Below are 18171 nucleotides of genomic sequence, written 5' to 3' on the forward strand. Positions count from 1 at the left end.
CAGGGGCCACCCTCCAGCAAACTCTGAACGTTAGGACGCACTGTCAGGAACACTGCCTAGGTTCACAGGACTCCCTCCAGGACAACCACATGTCAGGAACACTGTCCCTAGATGCAGGGCACACCCTCAAGAACCCTCCACATGTAAGGAACACTGTCCCTAGGTGCAGGGACACCCTGCAGGACACTCCACAGGTCAGGACACACTGTCCCTATGTGCAGGGGACATCAACCAGGACACTCCACAAGTCAGGATCACTGTCCCTAAGTGCAGGGGACACCCTCCAGGACACTCCACAAGTCCGGACACACTGTACCTAGGTGCACGGGACACCCTCCAGGACACTCCACACGTCATGAACAGTCCCTAGGTGCAGGGGAAACCCTCCAGCACACTCCACAGTTCAGGATGCACTGTTCCTAGGTGCAGGGGACACCCTCCAGGACACTCCACATGTCAGGAACACTGTCCCTAGGTGCATAGGACACCCTCCAGGACACTCCACAAGTCAGGGCACATGTCCCTAGGTGCAGCGGACACCCTCCAGCCCACTACACATGTCAGGAACACTGTCCCTAGGTGCACAGGACACTCTCCAAGACACTCCACAAGTCAGGACACACTGTCCCTAGGTGCAGGGGACACCGTCCAGGACACTCCACAAGTCAGGATCACTCTCCCTAGGTGCAGGGGAACCCTCCAGCACACCCCACACATCAGGAACACTGTCCTAGGTGCAGGGGACACCCTGAAGGACACTCTGCAAGTCAGGAACACTGTCCCTAGGTGCAGGGGACATCCTCCAAGACACTCCACAGGTCAGGAACACTGTCCTAGGTGCACGGGACACCCTCAAGGACACTCGAAGGTTGGCAAAACTTCCCTAGGTACAGGGGACCCCCTCCAAGACACACCACAAGTCAGGAACACTGTCCCTAGGTGCAGGGGACATCCTCCCACACACTCCACAGGTCAGAAACACTGTCCCTAGGTGCAAGGATCACCTTCATCACACTCCACATGTCAGGAACACTGTCCATAGGTGCAGGGCACACCCTCCAGCACACTTCACACGTCAGAAACAATGTCCTAGCTGCAGGGGACACCCTCCAGGACACTCCACAGGTCAGGAACACTGTCTCTATGTGCAGGGGACACCCACCAGGATACTCCACACGTCAGGATCACTGTCTCTAGGTGCAGGAGACAACCTGCAGGACAATCCACAGGTCAGGATCACTGTCCCTAAGTGCAGGGGACACCCTCCAGGACACTCCACAAGTCCGGACACACTGTACCTAGGTGCACGGGACACCCTCCAGGACACTCCACACGTCATGAACAGTCCCTAGGTGCAGGGGAAACCCTCCAGCACACTCCACAGTTCAGGATGCACTGTTCCTAGGTGCAGGGGACACCCTCCAGGACACTCCACATGTCAGGAACACTGTCCCTAGGTGCATAGGACACCCTCCAGGACACTCCACAAGTCAGGGCACATGTCCCTAGGTGCAGCGGACACCCTCCAGCCCACTACACATGTCAGGAACACTGTCCCTAGGTGCACAGGACACTCTCCAAGACACTCCACAAGTCAGGACACACTGTCCCTAGGTGCAGGGGACACCGTCCAGGACACTCCACAAGTCAGGATCACTCTCCCTAGGTGCAGGGGAACCCTCCAGCACACCCCACACATCAGGAGCACTGTCCTAGGTGCAGGGGACACCCTGAAGGACACTCTGCAAGTCAGGAACACTGTCCCTAGGTGCAGGGGACATCCTCCAAGACACTCCACAGGTCAGGAACACTGTCCTAGGTGCACGGGACACCCTCAAGGACACTCGAAGGTTGGCAAAACTTCCCTAGGTACAGGGGACCCCCTCCAAGACACACCACAAGTCAGGAACACTGTCCCTAGGTGCAGGGGACATCCTCCCACACACTCCACAGGTCAGAAACACTGTCCCTAGGTGCAAGGATCACCTTCATCACACTCCACATGTCAGGAACACTGTCCATAGGTGCAGGGCACACCCTCCAGCACACTTCACACGTCAGAAACAATGTCCTAGCTGCAGGGGACACCCTCCAGGACACTCCACAGGTCAGGAACACTGTCTCTATGTGCAGGGGACACCCACCAGGATACTCCACACGTCAGGATCACTGTCTCTAGGTGCAGGAGACAACCTGCAGGACAATCCACAGGTCAGGATCACTGTCCCTAAGTGCAGGGAACACCCTCCAGGACACTCCACAACTCAGGCACACTGTCCTACGTGCAGGGGCCACCCGCCACCACACTCCCCACGTCAGGACGCACTGTACCTAGGTGCCCGGGGCACCCTGCAGCACAATCCACACTTCACAATGAACCATTCCTAGGTGCAGGGGAAACCCTCCAGGACATTCCACATGTCAGGAACACTGTCCCGAGGTGCAAGGGAAACCCTCCAGGACACTCCTCAGGTCGGGACCACTGACTCTAGGTGCAGGGGACAACCTCCAGGACACTCCACATGTCAGGAACAGTGTCCTAGTTGCAGGGGACACCCTCCAGCACACTCCACAGGTCAGGAACACTGTCCTTAGGTGCATAGGACACACTCCTGGAGCCTCCACAAGTCAGGACCCACTGTCCCTAGGTGCAGAGGACACCCTCCAGGACACTTCACAACTCAGGACACACTGTCTCTAGGTGCATGGGACACCCTCGAGCACACTACACACGTCAGGACGCACTGTCCCTAGGTGCAGGGGACACCCTCTAGCACACTCCCACATCAGGAACACTGTCCTAGGTGCAGGGGACACCCTCCAGCACACTCCACAGGTCGGGACACACTGTCCCTAGGTGCAGGGGACACACTCCAGCACACTCCACAGGTCGGGACACATTGTCCCTAGGTGCAGGGGACACCCTCCACCACACTCCACACATCAGGAACCCTGTCCCTTGGTGCAGGGGACACCCTCCAGCACACACCACACATCAGGGACACTGTCACTAGGTAGAGGGGACACACTCTAGGACACTCTACACATCAAGAACAGTCCCTACATTCAGGGGACCCCGTCCAGCACACTCCAAAGGTCAGGACGCAGTGTCCCCAGGTGCAAGGGACACCCTCCAGGACACTCCACACGTCAGGAACACTGTCCCTAGGTGCATAGGACACCATCTAGGAGACTCCACAAGTCAGGACACACTGTCCCTAGGTGCAGAGGACACTCTCAAGGACACTCCACAATTTAGGACACACTGCCCCTAGGTGCAGGGGACACCCTTCAGCCCACTACACACTTCTGGACGCACTGTTCCTAGGTGCAGGGGACACCATCCAGCACACTCCACAGGTCAGGAACACTGTCCCTAGGTTCAGGGGACACCCTCCAGCACACTCCACACGTCAGGAACACTGTCCTAGGTGCAGGGGAAATACTCCAGGACACTCCACAGGTCAGGACCACTGTCCCTAGGTGCAGGGTACACCCTCCAGCACACTCTACAGATCAGGAACACTGTACTAGGTGCAGGGGACTCCCTCCAGCACACACCACACTGTCAGGACCACTGTCCCTAGGTGCAGGGTACCCCCTCCAGCACACTCTACAGATCAGGAACACTGTCCTAGGTGCAGGGGACTCCCTCCAGCACACACCACACTGTCAGGAACACTGTCCCTAGGTGCATAGGACACCCTCCAGGATACTACACAAGTCAGGACACAGTGTGCCTAGGTGCAGATGACACCCTCAATGACACTCCACAAGTTAGGACACACTGTCCCTAGGTGCAGGGGACACCCGCCAGCCCACTACGCACGTCAGGAACACTGTCCCTAGGTGCATAGGACACCCTCCAGGACACTCCACAACTCAGGGCACACTGTCCCTAGGTGCAGGGGACACCCTGCAGCACATACACAGGTCAGGACACACTGTCCCTAGGTGCAGAGGACACCCTCCAGCACACTCCACAGGTAGGATCACTGTCCCTATGTGCAGGGGACACCCTCCAGCACACTCCACACGTCAGGAACACTGTCCTAGGTGCAGGGAACACCCTGCAGTACAGGCCACAGGTCGCGACCACTGTCCCAACGTGCAGGGACATCCTCCAGCACACTCCGCACGTCCGGAACACTGTCCTAGGAGGCGGGGACAACCTCCAGCACACTCCACAAGTCAGGACCACTGTCCCTAGGTGCAGGGGACAACCCCCAGGACACTCCACAAGTCAGGACACACTGTTCCTAGATGCAGAGGACACCCTCATGGACACTTCACAACTCAAGACACACTGTCCCTAGGTGCAGGGGACATCCTCCAGCACACTACAAACGTCAGCACGCACTGTTCCTAGGTGCAGGGGACACCCTCCAGCACATTCCACAGGTCAGGAACACTGTCCCTAGGTGCAGGGGACACCCTCCAGCACACTCCGCACGTCAGGAACACTGTCCTAGGTGCAGGAGACACCCTCCAGCGCACTCCACTCGTCAGGAACACTGTCCTACATGCAGGGGACACCCTCCACAACACTCCACAGGTCAGGAACACTGTCCCTGGGTGCAGGGAACACCCTCCAGCACACTCCACAGGTCAGGGACACTGTCCCTAGGTGCAGGAAACACCCTCCAGCACACTCCAGATGTCAGGAACACTATGACTAGGTGCAGGGGACATCCTCCAGCACACTACACACGTCAGGACGCACTGTCCCTAGGTGCAGGGGACACCCTCCAGCACACTCCACATGTCAGGAACACTGTCTCTCGGTGCAGGGGACACCCTCCAGGACACTCCACAGGTCAGGAACACTTTCCCCAGGTGCAGGGGACACCCTCCAGGACACTCCACAGGTCAGGAACACTGTACCTCGGTGCAGGGGACACCTACCAGGACACTCCACAAGTCAGAACAACTGTCCCTAAGTGCAGGGGACACCCTCCAGCACACTCCACACGTCAGGACACACTATCCCTAGGTCCAGGGGGCACCGTCCACCACACTCCACATGTCAGTACGCACTGTCCCTAGGTGCAAGGAACACCCTCCAGCACAATCCACACGTCAGGACGCACTATCCCTAGGTGCAGGGGACACCCTCCAGCACACTCCACACGTCAGGAACCCTCCCCTAGGTGCAGGGCATACCCTCCAGCACAATCCACATATCAGGAACACTGTCCGTAGGTGCAGGGGACGCCCTCCAGAACACTCCACAAGTCAGGAACACTGTCCCTAGGTGCAGGGGACACCCTCCAGTACACTCCACAGGTCAGGAACACTGTCTCTCGGTGCAGGGGACACACTCCAAGACACTCCAATCATCAGGAACACTGTCCTAGGTGCAGGGGACATCCTCCAGGACACTACACAGTTCAGGACCACTGTACATAGGTGCAAGGGACAACCTCCAGGACACTACAAACATCAGGAACACAGTCCTAGTTGCAGGGGACACCTTCCAGCACACTCCACACGTCAGGAACACTGTCCTAGGTGCAGGGGACACCCTCCAGGACACTCCACAGGTCAGGAACACTGTCCCAAGGTGCAGGGGACACCCTTCAAGACACTCCACAGGTCAGGAACACTGTCCCTAGGTGCAGGGGACACCCTCCAGCACACTCCAGATGTCAGGAAAACTATGAATAGGTGCAGGGGACACCCTATAGCACACTGCGCACGTCTTGAAAAAGCGTACCTAGGTGCGGAGGACACCCTGCAGCACAATCCACTCGTCAGGACGCACTGTGCCTAGGTGCAGGAGACACCCTCCAGCACACTCCACATGTTAGGAACACTGTCCCTAGGTGCAGGGGACACCCTCCAGGACACTCCACACGTCAGGAACACTGTCCTAGGTGCAGGGACACCCTCCACGACACTTCACAACTCAGGACACAATGTCTCTTGGTGCGGGTTACACCCTTGAACACACTCCGCACCTCAGGAACAATCTCCTAGGTTCAGGGTACTCCCTCCAGGACAACCACATATCAGGAACACTGTCCCTAGTTGCCGGGGACATCGACGAAGGCATTCCACTGGTAAGGAACACTGCCCCTAGGTGCAGGGGTCACCCTCCAGCACACTCCACACGTCAGGAACACTGTCATAGGTGCAGGGGACACCCTCCAGGACAATCCACAGGTCAGGAACAGTGTCCCTAGGAGCAGGGGACACCCTAAGGACACTCCACAGGTCAGAAACACTGTTCCTAGGTGCAGGGGACATCCAAGACCCTACACAGGTCAGGAACACTGTCCCTAGGTGCTGGAAACACCCACCAGGACACTCCACAGGTCAGTACACACTGTCCCTAGGTGCAGGGGACACCCTCCAGCACACTCCACATGTCAGGAATACTATCACTAGGTGCAGGGGACACCCTCCAGGACACTCCACACGTCAGGAACACTGTCCTAGGTGCAGGGACACCCTCCAGGACACTTCACAACTCATGACACACTGTCCCTAGGTGCAGGGGACACCCTCCAGCACATTCCACATGTTAGGAACACTGTCCCTAGGTGCAGGGGACACCCTCCAGGACAACCACATGTCAGGAATACTGTCCTAGGTGCAGGGGACACCTTCCAGCACACTCCGCACGTCAGTAATACAGTCCTAGGTGCAGGAGACACCCTCCAGCACACTCCACTCATCAGGAACACTGTCCTAGGTGCAGGGGACACCCTCCAGCTCACTCCACACGTCAGGACCACTGTCCCTAGGTGAAGGAGACAACCTCCAGGACACTCCAAACGTCAGGAACACTCCCTAGGTGCAGGGAACACCCTCCGGGACACTCCACAGGTCAGGAACACTGTCCATAGGTGCGGGGTACACCCTCCGACACACTCCACACCTCAGGAACACTGTCCTAGGTTCAGAGTACTCCCTCCAGAACAACCAGATGTCAGGAACACTGTCCCTAGGTGCAGGGGACACTCTCTAGGACACTCCACAGGTCAGGAACACTGTCCCTATGTGCGGGGACATCCTCCAAGACCCTACACAGGTCAGGAACACTGTCTCTAGGTGCAGGGGACACCCTCCAGGACACTCCACACGTCAGGAACACTGTCCCTAGGTGCAGGGGACATCCTCCAAGACCCTACACAGGTCAGGAACACTGTCTCTAGGTGCAGGGGACAACCTCCAACACACTCCACTCTTCAGGAACACTTCAGTCCTAGGTTCAGGGGAGTCCCTCCAGGACATCCACATGTCAGTAACACTGTCCCTAGGTGCAGGGGACACCCTCTAGGACACTCCAAACGTCAGGAACACTGTCCTAGGTGCAGGGGACACCTTCCACCACAGTCCAGACATCAGGAACACTGTCCCCAGGGGCAGGGGACACCCTCCAGGACACTTCACAGGTCAGGAGCACTGTTCCTAGGTGCAGGGGACACCCTCCAGGGCACTCCACATATCAGGACGCACAGTCCCTAGGTGCAGGGAACAACCTCCAGCACACTCCACACGTCAGAAACACTGTCCCTATGTGCAGGGGACACCCTCCAGCACACTCCACATGTCAGGAACTCTGTCCCTAGGTGCAGGGGACACCCGCCCGACACTACAAACATCAGGAACATTGTCCTAGGTGCAGGGGACACCCTCCAGCGCACTCCACTCATCAGGAACACTGTCCTAGGTGCAGGGGACACCCTCCAGGACACTACAAACATTCGGAACACTGTCCTAGGTGCAGAGGACACCGTCCAGCACACTCCACACTTCAGGAACACTGTCCTAGGTCCTGGGGACAACCTCCAGCACACTCCACAGGTCAGAAACACTGTCCCTAGGTGCAGGGGACACTCTCCATGACACTCCACAGGTCAGGAACACTGTCCCTAGGTGCAGGGGACACCCTCCTGCACACTCCACACGTCGAGAAAGTGTTCCTAGGTGCTGGGGACACCCTGCAGCAAAATTCACACTTCAGGACGCACTGTTCCTAGGTGCAGGGGACACACTCCAGCACACTCCACATGTCAGGAACACTGTCCCTAAGTGCAGGGGACACCCTCCAGGACACTCCACAGGTCAGGACCACTTAACTAGTTGCAGGGGACACACTCCAGGACACTCCACATGTCAGGAACACTCACCTAGGTGCATGGGACACCCTCCAGGACACTGCACACGTCATGAACACTGTCCCTATGTGCAGTGGACACACTCCAGGACACTCGACATGTCAGGAACCCTGTCCCTAGGTGCAGGGGACACCCTCCAGGAAACTCCAAATGTCAAGAACACTGTCCTAGGTGCAGGGGACACCTTCCACCACACTCCACACGTCAGGAACACTGTCCCTAGGGGCAGGGAACACCCTCCAGTACACTACACAGGTCAGGAACACTGTTCCTAGTTGCAGGGGACATCCTCCAAGACACTCCACAGGTCAGGAACACTGTACCTACATGCAGGGAACACCCTCCAGGACAATCCACAGGTCAGTACACGCTGTCCCTAGGTGCAGGGGACACCCTCCAACACACTCCACACGTCAGAAACCTTGTCCCTAGGTGTAGGGGACACCCTCCAGACACTCCACATGTCAGTACACACTCTCCCTAGGTGCAGGGGACACCCTCCAACACACTCCACACGTCAGAAACCTTGTCCCTAGGTGTAGGGGACACCCTCCAACACAGTCCACATGTCAGGAACACTGTCCCTAGGTGCAGGGGACACCCTCCAGGACACTCCACAGGTCAGGAACACTGTCCCTAGGTGCAGGGGACTCCCTCCAGGACACTCCACAGATCAGGAACACTATCTCTAGGTGCAGGGGACACCCTCCAGCACACTCCGCACATCAGGACGCAGTGTACCTACGTGCTGGAGACACCCTGCGGCACGATCCACACGTCAGGACGCACTGTTCCTAGGTGCAGGGGACACCCTCCAGCACACTCCACATGTCAGGAACACTCCCCTTGGTGCAGGGGACACCCTCCAGGACACTCCACATGTCATGAACACTGTCCATATGTGCATTGGACACCCTACAGCACACTCCACATGTCAGGAACACTGTCCCAAGGTGCAGGGGACACCATTCAGGACACTCCACATGTCATGAACACTGTCCCGATGTGCATTGGACACCCTACAGCACACTCCACATGTCAGGAACACTGTCCCAAGGTGCAGGGGACACCATTCAGGACACTCCACATGTCATGAACACTGTCCCTATGTGCATTGGACACCCTACAGCACACTCCACATGTCAGGAACACTGTCCCAAGGTGCAGAGGACACCCTCCAGGACACTCCACAGGTCAGGAACACTGTCCCTAGGTGTAGGGGACACCCTCCAGGACACTCCACACGTCAGGAACACTGTCCCTAGGTGTAAGGGACACCCTCCAGGACACTCCACACGTCAGGACACACTGTCCCTAGGTACAGGGGACACCCTCCAGCACACTCCACACGTCAGAGACACTGTCCCTAGGTGCAGGGGACACCCTCCAGCACACTCCGCACGTCAGGACACACTGTCCCTAGGTGTAGGGGACACCCTTCAGGACACTCCACCCATCAGGACACACTGCCCTAGGTGCAGGGGACACCCTCCAGCACACTCCGCACGTCAGGACGCAGTGTACCTACGTGCTGGGGACACCCTGCGGCACGATCCACACGTCAGGACGCACTGTTCCTAGGTGCAGGGGACACCCTCCAGGACACTCCACATGTCATGAACACTGTCCCTAGGTGCAGGGGACACCCTCCAGCACACTCCGCACGTCAGGACGCAGTGTACCTACGTGCTGGGGACACCCTGCGGCACGATCCACACGTCAGGACACACTGTCCCTAGGTGTAGGGGACACCCTTCAGGACACTCCACCCATCAGGACACACTGTCCCTAGGTGCAGGGGACACCCTCCAGGACACTCCCCCAGTTAGGACACACTGTCCCTAGGTGCAGGGGACACCCTCCAGGACACTCCCCCAGTTAGGACACACTGTCCCTAGGTGCAGGGGACACCCTCCAGCACACTGCACGTGTTAGACCATATAACATAACTGTCAAATATTTAATCTGTGAGATATTTTTCTGACCACAATGGGCGAGACAACATTCAATAGCAAAGGAACCTGTCAATTTTCCAAATGTGTAGAGTTTAATCTAATTCATAAATAATGAGTTGAAGACTCAAATCCAAGTGGAAGTCATAAGCTATCTGGCAACAGAACCAACACATGCCAGTTCACAGGTGCAATATGTCTGTCCTCAGTGGAAACTTCAGGCTGCTGTCAGGACGTTTGGAAAGAAGAGTGAACTCTACTCAGGACCCTATCGTTATTCCTCAAGGAACTGCTACAAAGAGGAACAACAAAGCCCATGAGCCCAGAGGACTGTCGGGGTGGGAACACAGCGATTTGGACATCATAAAGAACCTGCCAGACCAATGATCTGGTTTCTGGAAAGACCAATCCTTAGGATGTCTGAAGTGGAGGAGGCAGTGAAACAGGCTCAGACGGCTAACACGGAAAGTGAAGTGGGGACCTCTAGGGGTCCTAGGGAATGTGTGGGACTCTGAGTAGCTATGCCAAGGATCCAGAAAACCCAGCTGAAGGAGCAAGTCCTCCAAAACACAAGAGGCCAAAACGGAACCAACAGGACGTAGAAACTGGCAGCGAGGTCTGGTCAGCAGCCACCTCCCAACAAACAGGCAGGGCTTGCTTTGCTTACTGCAGAATTCACTTGGAAACGCTAGGGAAATTCACACCAGCCCTCCTCCAGATCCCCAAAACAGTAAGAGGAGCAGAGCACTGTCTTGGCCGCCATGAGGCCAGCGTCACTCTGACAGTCAAGCCTAACAAAGACTTGTTGTCAGAATGAAAGTGCCAACCAAACCCGGGAAGCCTGCCGTCAACAAAATAAAGCAGAGAGGTAGAGCCACCATCTAAGCAACCACACAGCAAAACGAAGTGAGGTTTATCTCAGGCATTGAGGGGACTCAGCATGCACATCAGCCAATGGTACCCCACGTACAGAATGAAGGACACAGAGACCAAAGCAGGCGGGACAGGCTCTGCCCATGCTGGATGGAGCAGATGTTAACTATGAAAAGACAAAGGTGCATTTGCTGCCGTGGGGTCAGTGCAACACGGACGCGAGCTGTGAATGGAAGTGACCCTGGCAACGGAGACGCCACTTCCCTGGGCATGTGCCACAGGTTCCCAGTGAGGGCCACCTTCCAGGTCCAGCACAGAGCGCAGCACCCCACTCTCACCAGGGCACAGGTCGGGTAGTCAGGAGCTCACAGAGCACCACCCTGGGAGCCACGCCTCACGAGGAGATGGACCTGGGCCTGTGACCAAGCACGTCAGCAGGAGCTGCCGGAGACGCCTTTCCTGCCCGACCTGTGGAGCCCAGGCCAGGTCGCAAGCAATCCAAACACGGACTCGGCCTGCGTTGTCTGACCACAATGGAATAGAAACAGAAAGCCACACCAGGAACAGTAGGAACACTGAATACACGGAGACTGAAGCACTTCGCCCTGAATGACCAGTGGGCCAACGAAAAATCAAGAGGGAATTTCACACTTTTCTAAAAACACAAGGAAATGAAAACACAACTGAGAGAACGTGTGGCGGACAGAGGTCAGAGCATAGTGGTGCCATGCGCGCAGTGTGCGCCAGGCCCTGGGATTCATCCCAAGGCCACAGAAAACGAGAGGGAGGGAGAGACCTAAGCCTGAGGACACTGCAAACGCAGCAGGGAGCAGCAGGCCGAAGCAAGCCGGCGCCTGAGAATAGGAGACCCCAACTGGCACCTGGCAGCGCATCCCAAGGAGAAGCAGCAAAAGGCCCAACAACCCTGGCAGGAGAGAGAGAAGAGAGAGCAGAGCAGGAGAAATGAACGAGAGGCTGAAAAGCCTGGAGCATTGACAAGAAAGAGAGGAAGTCCTGAAAATCAGCAAAGCCGAGAAACCTGCAGCTAGACCAACCAGGAGCGAGAGGAAGAGAGAGGGAATGCCCAGACAAAGCAACTCAGCAAAACCCATCCCGACCATCCTGAACACCCACAGAGCAACAGATCCCAAGCCCCGAGAACAGGACAGGATGGTGGACGCGGAACGCGGGCAGCCCACGCAGCTGAGCACGCCAATAGCAAGCAATGAGGTGCACTGGCAGGAAAGGGTCTCCCCAAAAAGAAAAGCCCGGTCAGAGCAGCTTCCCTGCCGAATACCACCAGCCTTTACAGAAGAACTAAAGCGATTCCTTCTCAAACTATCTGAATGTGCAAAAGCAGGAGACCCTTCCAAACCCATCTGTGAGACCAGACCTACTCTGACACCAAGCTAGATAAACACAGAAGAAAGAGAAAACACACAACCAAAGACCTAGTGAGCAAAGACACCAAACCTCCACAGAACACAGCAAATCAAATGCAGCTGCACGTGGGTGCCCAGGGACACACAGCTGGGCAATGCGCTGGGACCCATGAGGACACACATCACCTCAGAAGCATGGGCGCAGACCACACCGCCTCCCAGCGCTCGCAGAAGAGCATTTGCAAATCCAACCTCCCCCTCAGAAGAACCCTCAGAAGCAAAGCAAGAAGGGCAGCCCGCATGGAAAGGTCGCGCGCGATGAGCCACAGCCCACAGCACTGGGTGGGGAGGAGGTAGCCATCCCCAGCAGGTCTCCAGCACAGCGGTGCAGCAGTGAGCCTCGCCAGAGAGCAGCGGCGGCCGGCGGAGGCCCCCACACCGTCCGCAGACCAGGTGTCTGCACGTCAGAAACCTGAGAGGCTCCACCATGAACCACTCTTAGAACTGATGTCCACATCTCATCATACTGCAGGACACAGAGGCAGCCTGCGACACTCAGCAGCTGTTCACACACCAAGATGGCTGAGAAGCTTGTCCGTGACGACATTCCCCTCACAAGGCAGCAAAACCCAAACTTCCTGCCATGGAGTTCACCCCAAGGGAACAGCCTCCATGGTGAAGTCACCAAGTGCTACTGAAGGAAAGGAAGGGCCACCAAGAACGGGGAAGACCCTCGTGTTGTAGATGCCCACATTACCCAAATTGGACTATGGAGTGACATTCCTCACAGAGATAGAAAACACTCCTAAAACCCGTACAGAGCCAGGAACAGCCCTGAGCAGCCACAGCAATCCTGAGCTCAGTGAAGGGGACCAATGGAAGCGTCACAACACCCCGCTCCAAGACACCTTCCAATGCAGCATCACCAAAACTGCCTGGAACTGGCTCAAGAGCAGACTCGCAGACCCGCAGGACACAACAGGAGCCAGCAGCAAGTCCATAGTCCACAGCCACCTGCTGTCAGCACAGGCAGCTCCAGCACCCCTGTAGGAAGGAAGGCCTGCTGCGTGGAAGTAGGGGGCCTGGGCACCACTCAGGAGGAGGCAGCCAGATGCATCAGGATGGAACAAACACCTCGGTGCAAGACCCAAACTCCACCTCCTGGAGGAAGACGGCACACCCAGGACCTGTCTGCACAAGGCCGCGACACAGGCAGGTGGGATGGCACCTCACTCAGAAGACTCGCACCACGAAGGAAGGGGAAGTGACGACCTCCGATGTGCGACAGCCTCTTGCAGGGGAGGGGAGGGAGGTGGACATGGCTGCCAGAGCAGCTGGACAGGAGGGCTGGTTCCCAGTGTCCCGTGGCAGGTAGGATAACCGTGCTGTCAACAATTAACTGAACACTGCAGAGTGGAAAGTAGAGAAGACTGGAATCTTCCCAACACCAAGAGGTGGGCTACGTTGAGGGGACGCTCGAGCCAGTCCCCTGGTCTGGCCAGGGCTCGCTGTACACTGTGCACTGCAACGTCACACTGCACCCAGCAAATATGCACTTACTGTGTGTCAGTTTAAAATAAAAATATTTTAAATACACTTCATTTGAAAAGATTTTCAACAAGACCTACACACAGGGGCACACGCCTCCTGTTCAAAGGTGGGAGGAAGTGGTTCTGTGAAGAAGGCAGACCACCCAGAGCATTCCGAGGGTTCACTGTGATCTCCATCAAAATCCAAGCAGCTGGGGTTTTGAATAAACGTAAGAGTTAATCCCAAAATTCATGTAGATAAAAAAGGTCCCAAACAGCCAAGTTACATGAACAGAACGATGTCGGAGGACTCACACGTCCTGACTCGAAAACTGCTACAGATCTCCTCTGAAGAGAATGACGTGGAGCCACAGAGATGGGCCAAGGGCTCCGTGGAAGGGAGCCGAGGACCAGAATCAGACACACGCGCTGGTGTCCCACACCTTGGAAGACCCCCAGGGCCACCAGGGAGGTGAACACAGCCTGAGAACAAGTGCACTGGGGACACTGGGCGTCCAGGTGAGAGAGTAATGCTGGCACATTCCTAACCCGACACAAAAGGAACTCAGAGTGAGAATGGCCCAAAAGGCTCAGTAGAAAGTGCAGATGGGGAGCTCCAGGTTTGAGATCGTGCCGTCAGATCTTCAGCTATGACACCAAAGCACAAGCAGCAAGAGAGACACTGGGCTTCGTCACACTTGGGGACATTGGCACTGAAGGACACATGCCTAGGGGAGGTCAACAAGAGTGGGGAGCATTTGCAGGTCACACATTAATAATGGTCTGCTACACAGAAGTACCAAAAACTCACAGGGGGTCTCCAAAGATGAGAACCTCATTTCTGAAATGGGTGAAGAACGTCCACAGACAATTCTCCATAACCACAGCAGAGGTGCACAAAAGAGCTGGGGAAGAGGAAGAGACAAGAGATCCAAGATAGCCAGTGACAGACAAACCTAGCCAGAGCCCTCCTGTCCAGTCAGCCATCGAGCCAGAACCTCCCCCAAGAGCCTCCCTGCTCAGGACCAGCACAGCCACCCAGACACCACCAGGGCACCTGAGACCTCACTCACTTTCCCCTGAGCACCTGAGTCCCACATCCTGGTCATGCGTGCACTGGTGCCCCGGCTCCCTCTGGCAGTGGAAGAGCAGGGACTCGTTGCCCGCACAGCGGGAGGCCTCCGTCCACACGGGCCCTGAGCCCTGGCCAAAGAGGGCGCCCTGGACTGTGGACACGGCCAACCCGCACTGCAGCTCCCGGCACACCACGTGGGCTGTGGGCAGGTCCAGGTCCATGTGGCAGACAGTGCCCCAGCTCAGGCCCCGACGAACCTCCAGGCGCCCAGCACAGGGGTGCTCGCTGCCCACCAGCCGGGCCTCCATGTGTCCTGGGGGAAGATGCTGAACTGGAGCAACAGAGGGCAGGACCACCTCCAGGAAGGACCCTGGTGTGAAGCCACATGATGACCCACCTTCCAGTCCACGGGAGGAAGGGTGCAGGAGAACCCACCCAGGGGTCTGGAAGCCTGCTGGGCAAGTACTGGACCTGCAGACCAAGGATCCTAACACCCTCCCCACATCTCCCTGGGACCCTGGACCCTCAGAGTCTGTCATCAAAGGTTTACCCACCACCCCTGGCCCCCTGGGCAGTCATGGGCCCAGGGGACACCACAGGCAGGAGTAGATGCCCTTTCAGGGCTCAGGCTGGATAGGAGCCCTGACCAGAGCAGCCGAAGCTACAGCACAGCCACAGGGGACAGCTCCAGGACCCCAGACCACCACTAGGAGGAAAGGCAAAGTCACGTCAACCCCTGCAGGGGAAGAGGTTTCCACTGGTGCTGCCCCAAGTCTGTGAGGCAGATGCCTTGCCCTCCCTGGTATACAAACATCCAAGCCAGAAGGCTCTGGGCGAGGAGTCCTACCTGCACACACCACCTCGGTGTAGGAAGGAAGGTCACACTGCTGCAGGAAGTTCAGGTTGATGTTGCACTGGAAAATATCAGGCTCTGAACCCTGGCAGGTCACGAACTTCTGCACCTGGCCCCCAGGGGTCCCTCCTGGGTGGGCTCTGAACCACCGCAAAGCGGCGCCACACCGCAGCTGTCTGCACAACACAGTCGCCTCCTCCTGGTGCAGCTTGCATCTCAGGACAGAGTTGTCTGGGTTCACCAGCTCGAAGTTTCCGGCACAGGGACTGCCACCACCACGCAGGTGGACTCGTCGTGTAGTGCCGCCTGATGGTACAGAGGAGAAACAGCGCTGCCAGTTCTGCCTGAGGCACGTGTTTAGGGCCGAGTCTGGACTGGCCAGCCCCAACAGGCAGCCATGAGGCCCCTTGCTGCTTCTCCATCCTGTGCTGGTTCCCAGGACATCTGAGTGACAAAGCCCCTCCTCCTAGGGCTGCAGGGTCTTGGTCTGGGTGGGCGAAGCAGGAGAGCAGCCTCCAGGGTCTTGGCACCTGCTGTGAGCACCCACCTGGGAAGCTGGGAAACTGGGTGCAGTTCTGCACATGGCGAGGTACAGGCCAAGGCCTTCCCTGAGGTCCCCTGAAGACCAGAGGGAAACAGCTTGGGCAGCTGAGCCCAGAGACCTGAAGACCAGGGTGGGCATCAGTAATAAGACTGTCCAGCAGGAAAGAGGAGGAAAACCCTGTCTCATGCTACAGCAGGGGGCACCCCAGGACCAGGGGCTCTAAGGTGATGAGGGTTCACTCCCGGCCAGACCTGCCCTCCTACCCGGCATTCAGGGCCTCTGAAGCCCAGTAGGCGAAGGAGGTCCCAGAGGCCAGGGGGCTCGGGGTCCCCACTAACCTACCTGAGCAGATGACTACCACCACACACTGGCAGTCGCAGCCACTGAGGGGGACCCAGGTCCCCTGGGAGCATTCCCACAGGGAGGCCTCCTCACCCTGGCACTGGGCGCCATGCAGCCAGGGCGGCTCCATCTCGTTAGGCCGCAGAACATACTGGGAGGTGGACAAGGCAGGGCCACAGCCCAGCTGTCTGCAGGTCACCATGGCCTCCTGCATGTCCCAGCCGTCCCCGCACACCACACCCTGCTGCCCACTGTACTGCACCTGCACGAGGCCCTCGCAGTGGTTCCCGCCCCCCAGGAGGTTCAGGGACTCTGCTCCAGCCTGGCTTTCAGGGACGAGTCCTAAATGGAGGGAGGAGGTTTGGTTATTTATTTCAAATGATCCGGGAGTAGAAAGCTTCCCTCGGTTTCTATCCCAAGTCCCAGACTTATCTCCTTCCAAGTTCTTATCTATTGACACTGTATTTTGGTGGCATCAGAACAGTTACTCTGATGAAATGCAAGACAGCAAAATGTGCACCAAGACACGAGGTACCAGGAGTGACCAGCACTGGGCCACTCAACCACCCAAGATGCCCCACTTGTGTCCCCACCACCAGAACCTGCAGACGGCAGTGCACACTCACCTGAAGGGTGCGCCCAGCAGGCCAGGAGCAGGGGCCACAGCCTCAGAGGGGACATCACTGTGCCTGGCCACATGGCAGCTGCAGCTCACACTAGCTCTCTCACAACGGGGTGGGGGTTATGCTCTGCCACCTCGCGGAAGGTGGACTCCGATGCTGCAGTGACGCTGTTCTGAGACGGTAGCGCCCGGGGCCTCCCCACAGCATAGCAGACATCTGTCACCTGGAGTTGCACACACCCACCATGCTGGAGCCAGACAGCACTAGCAGTGTGTGCTGAGACCAGACTGGGCTTCCTGCAGCTGGGGCTCATGCAGCCCCAGTGTGAGGCTGAGGAACTGCTTCCCAGCCAGGACCTGATGGCCCCAGCCTCCGAGACCAGGGCCAGTGGGGAAGTAAGGTCTTTCTCTGCCTCACTCACTAGATGTGGCTGAAGATCTGGGTCCTTCCGTGATCTGAACACCAGGAATAGACAGTTGTCCATTTAATCAACATACTCAAGCCTGCAGGCCTGAAGGGCACTCAGCTCCCCGTGGGGAAGGCCCATCTACAGACAGTCAAGTGTGCAGTCATGGATGGCAGTTAGATGAAGGAAGGATTATCTGTAGGAGGGGAAATGAGTAGGCCATGAAGACACCTGCTTATTACCTGAGAGCCACCGTGGGTGACCAACAGTCAAGGGGAAGCACAGGAGAAGGTGGCATTCCCACCAAGTGGACTTTGAGAACTGAACTCACCTCTAAACGCTCGTGCAGATAGAGTGTGCAGGGACAGGCTCGCCACGGCTGAGCATGCTCACTTCTTGGAGGGCGGCCTCACGCTGGGCGCTAGTGTGAGGTGACTGTTTCACTTTTCCTTGTGCATCTGTACAT

General features: G+C 57.2%; 1 protein-coding gene across 1 annotated transcript in view; it reads right to left on the reverse strand.

Annotated features, from left to right (window-relative positions):
- Nucleotides 1–17439, reverse strand: part of LOC306660471 (scavenger receptor cysteine-rich domain-containing protein SCART1-like) — a 97388-nt gene extending 79949 nt beyond the window's left edge. Inside the window, 4 exon segments of the mRNA XM_079138745.1 lie at nt 14936–15250; nt 15785–16096; nt 16677–17018; nt 17303–17439. Coding sequence (XP_078994871.1) covers nt 14936–15250; nt 15785–16096; nt 16677–17018; nt 17303–17375 — 1042 coding nt within the window. The 5' untranslated portion in view covers nt 17376–17439.
- Between the last annotated feature and the right edge of the window lie 732 nt (nt 17440–18171).

This window comes from Sciurus vulgaris, assembly GCF_902686455.1.
Source record: "Sciurus vulgaris genome assembly, chromosome: 4".
NCBI classification, from domain to species: domain Eukaryota; kingdom Metazoa; phylum Chordata; class Mammalia; order Rodentia; family Sciuridae; genus Sciurus; species Sciurus vulgaris.